The 4024-nt window shown below is 62.1% G+C and overlaps 1 protein-coding gene across 1 annotated transcript in view; it reads left to right on the plus strand.

Moving 5' to 3' along the window:
• HHIPL1 (HHIP-like 1) overlaps positions 1-351 on the plus strand; it is a 35383-nt gene extending 35032 nt beyond the window's left edge. The window contains exon 10 of the mRNA XM_006879170.1: positions 1-351. Within this exon, the coding sequence (XP_006879232.1) occupies positions 1-351 (351 nt within the window).
• Positions 352-4024: the final 3673 nt, after the last annotated feature.

Genomic DNA, 4024 nt, shown 5'->3' on the forward strand with positions numbered 1-4024 from the left:
GCCCTGGCGAATGGCGCGGTGCGCCTGGTGCGGCCCGCTGGCCTGAGCGCGGGCCGTGGGCGCGTGGAGGTGTTCGCGGGAGGGCGCTGGGGCACCGTGTGTGACGACGCCTGGGACTCCAAGGCCGCTGCCGTGGTGTGCCGCCAGCTGGGCTTTGCGCACGCGGTGCGCGCGGTGAAGCGCGCGGAGTTTGGCGAGGGCCGCTCGCTGCCCATCCTGCTGGACGACGTGCGCTGCACCGGGAAGGAGCCCAACCTGCTGGCGTGCGCGCATGCCGGCGTGGGCACGCACAACTGCGGTCACCAAGAGGATGCGGGCGTCGTGTGCAGCCACCAGGACCCCAGCATCTAGGCTGAGGCATCAGCAGCTGGTTTCTGCCATGGCCGGAGTGTGGTCGGCCCGCTTGCCCGAGGGGCCCATCGGCATGGCTGCTCTGTGGACCTCAGCATCGTGGGCAGCGCTTGTGTTCCACAGGTGCGCAGCCAACGAGCAGCCTGACACATCTTCTTACCTCCATGTCCCCACACAGCAGCAGGGACACTCTGAAGACTGAAGGCGGCCACCTCCTGAGCAAACACAGCTCCTACTTGTGTCCCTCAAGGATGTTTTGCCAGAAGCCCACAGAGCAACCAGGCGTGTCCTGAGCCTGGCTGGCAAGGAAGACTCCTGACCAGTGAGAGTGTGGTTCTAGGACCATGGCCAGAGGGGGACCTGTGGGCTGGGAAGCTGGGGACACGGAGAGCCAGGAGGTGGGTAAGGCCACCAGATGAGTGGTCACGGGTGATCCAGAGACCGTGGCTACCAAGCTGTCTGGGTGGGCAGAGCAGCCATCTCAGGGGTTCTGGGGTACAGGGTGAGTGTTGAGACCCCTGGGAGAAGCCCCTTGGTCGTCTTAGAGCTCAGCATCAGAGCTGGGCCCATGAGGGGGCTTTGGGGGGTATTAGGCCTGAGGCCCCCACATTTCCCACAGAAACCACTGCCACCAGCTGGGCCAAGCTTCCCTATGTGGGGTGTTCTCTGCTTCCCAGCCCTACCTTACCCATCAGGGCCACCTCTGCATCATCCCCACCCTGCTCAGGGCACCCTCTGATTCCTCCAGCCTCATCCAAGGCCAAACCCCGGCTGAGATCAGCCTGGCTGCCGGGGGTGTGTCACCAGGCTGCTGCTGTCCACAACAAGACCGTTTACAAAATACCTTCCTGCCTCTTCTCTCTAATCCAGGCCTGTGAGGGTGGGTGAGGGTACAGGGAGCATCCACGGCCTGCCACTTCCCTCTAGCCTCCCAGAGACCTGACTCGGGGCAGCCGAACCACCCTGGGTCCCCACAAGGTCCGTCCTTTCCTTCCCCTACCCCAGCCCTGGCTCAGACCAGGCCCTCCAGGGAAGTTGAGTTTGGCTCGCTCCAGCCAGATTAGTGAAGATAGGGTTGACAGTCAGTGTCAGGGAGCTGTATAGGGGGCCCCCAACAGGAGAGGCACCCTAACTCAGCCTGAGAGGCTTCCTGGAGGAGGCATCGCTCAAGCCGATTTTTGAGATCAGACTTTTGGGAGTGGGACAGGCACTGTGCAGGATGCAGTGTGTGGGCAGAGAGAACGGCTCCTGCAAAGCTGTGGGCTCTCCAGCTGTCCCTGGAACTGAGCACAGGGTGAAGGGCAGCAGACAGGAGCACTGGGGCTGGTCAGCCCCTTGGGCCCCTCGCGCTCTTTGTGTCTGGCCTTGAACTCTGCTGGAGACGTAGTGAGGCCTGTCTGCGGGGCACTGCTACAAGGACTTCACCAGACCAGAACCCAAGCCTGCTGCTGCCTCTCCATCCTGTTCTCGAGCTGTACATCTTTTTTTTTTTTTTTTTAATTTTTTTTATTTTGTGTGCGTGTACCGTCAAATCAGATCTGACTGGTACAGGAGGATATTGCGCCTCCTTCTCCGGCAGAGCATCTGGTGGATTCGAACCGTGTTCCTCTGGGAATGCAGTGCAGCTTCTTGCCACTAGGCCACCAGAGCTCCCCCGAGCTGTACATCTTTATGGAAGGAAACTGCCCATCTTTCTCCCATAGAGTAGCTAGTGGACTTCACCTGCTGACTTTTCACTTAATGGCCCAATAGCTTATGCTCTGTACCACCAGGGTTCCACAGAACACATGTGGACTCTCAGGCACCCTCATTTTCCACATGGGTGCAATGAAATGTACTGTCTTTGTAGACCCTTTGGGCTGGGCAGTGGGTCACAGCAGCCCCAGCTACTGCTTCTCCAGGGTCTCCTGTGATCCCCTTCCTCTTCCCATCTTACAGAGCCCCTTCCCATTTCAGAGACTGGAGACCACGATGATATGAGGGACCAGCACTGGAAAGGACAGAAGTGGAACAGGACACTCCTTTGACACCACCTGGCCTTGACCCCCAGGCCCAAGTGAAGGAGTGGGCCTTTCAGTTGGACCATGAGTAGGGCAGCAGGTGGGAGGGGACAGAGTGAGGAGCCTTCAAGGCGCAGGGTGCAGGTTGACAGAGCTCTTCCAGACTATGTACTACACCCCTCCCAGCCCCCAACCTCGGTCCCAGCTCAGAGGAAGGGTGACAGGAAAGTGGGTGTGGGTTGTCAGGCCACATAAGGTGGGGATGGGGTGTTCTGGGGACGGGAACCAGGGTGAGGCATGGTCACACTGAGCCACATTGACAGATGTAGGGACCATAACCCACCCCTCTCCATAGCTCAAGTTACAGGACACCTAGATCTTGTCCTACATCCACCTGATATGGGGGCCCTGACTGGACCCAGAGCCCTACAAGATGCAACCCTCACCTCAGTGATCCAGTTCAGACTTTGCCATAGGAAGCTGAACAGTGCCTTGCGTTTAGAAATCAAAGGGGTGGTTCCATAGACTCCAGACCTTGAATGGTGTCATGGCACTAATTTTCCAAATAACCACACTAGCTCACGGGAAAGCAGGCAGGCACTGACCACTCGCCATGCGAGCCTGACCCTGCTGGAGAGCATCATGCTTCCTGCCACCACCTGGGGGCGCCGTGGCCACCGCTGCCGGCCAGACTGACCAAGGAGTGGACAGCCCAGGTCCCTGCACCGGGCCCCACCTGGTCAGGCTGCCTGGTCCCCGAGGACACACACTGCCCCTGTGTCCAGGACCAAGCTCTTAAGGCCCTAACAAGTCACAGACCACAGCGCTGACAGCCGTTCCCCGGGGGGATGGACACCTTCCTGGCCATCCCGACCCCCAAACAGCGGGGGCTGACCGGGCATGGTCCTGGGGAGGCCCTTTGTCTGGCAGGGTGTCCACACCTGGCGTCTCCTCTGCTCCCCTCCTCCACCGCTGTCACTCGGATGACCCCTGGCGTTAGGGCTGGGGAAGGGGACCGTCCAGAAATGGAGCACAGAGGCCACTCGGCCACCCCGGGCTCCTCTGTCGCCCTGGACCCTCCACCTCCAGCGCCTTCGGATGAGGGTGACCGCCTCGGACCCTCGTGGGCACAGGTCCAGCAGAGGCAAGGGGTATGGTCGCCACTCCTAGAGCTCCGCTGGGGGCTGCTGGCCCTGGGGCCTCGGCGGGGACAAGCCCTGGGGTCATTCGAGGGGCAGTGTCCCGGAGAGTGGCCTTGGGGGGCCGCATCCTGGAGAGTGGCCTTGGGGGCCCAGGCCTGTGGGCAGAGGCCGGGCAGCGCCGGCGCAGTCTGGGAATCGGGGCCCGGAGGAGCTCCAGGGGGACTTCAGGGGGCAGGGAAGGCGGATCTCGGGGGGACTTCAGAGGGCCGGGAGGACCGGGGCCACGCGCCCTGCAGCGCAGTGACCTCGAGGCCCCTGTGGGGGCGGGGCCCGCGGGCAGGAGTTTGCGCCGCGGCGCCCGCAGCGAACGTAGCGGAATCCGGGCCGAGCCTGGTTGCCAAGACAACGCGTTCTGGGCGGAGCCGAGATCGGGGCGGAGTCTCCGTGCTGGGGCGGGGCCCGCGAGGGAGGCGGGGCCGGGAAGATGCCTGGGTCATGATTGGCGAGAACCACATGCTCTGGGCGGGGCCG

Source organism: Elephantulus edwardii, unplaced genomic scaffold (assembly GCF_000299155.1).
Source record: "Elephantulus edwardii isolate Elephantulus edwardi_28Jun2011 unplaced genomic scaffold, EleEdw1.0 scaffold00002, whole genome shotgun sequence".
In the NCBI taxonomy this organism is placed as follows: Eukaryota; Metazoa; Chordata; class Mammalia; order Macroscelidea; family Macroscelididae; genus Elephantulus; species Elephantulus edwardii.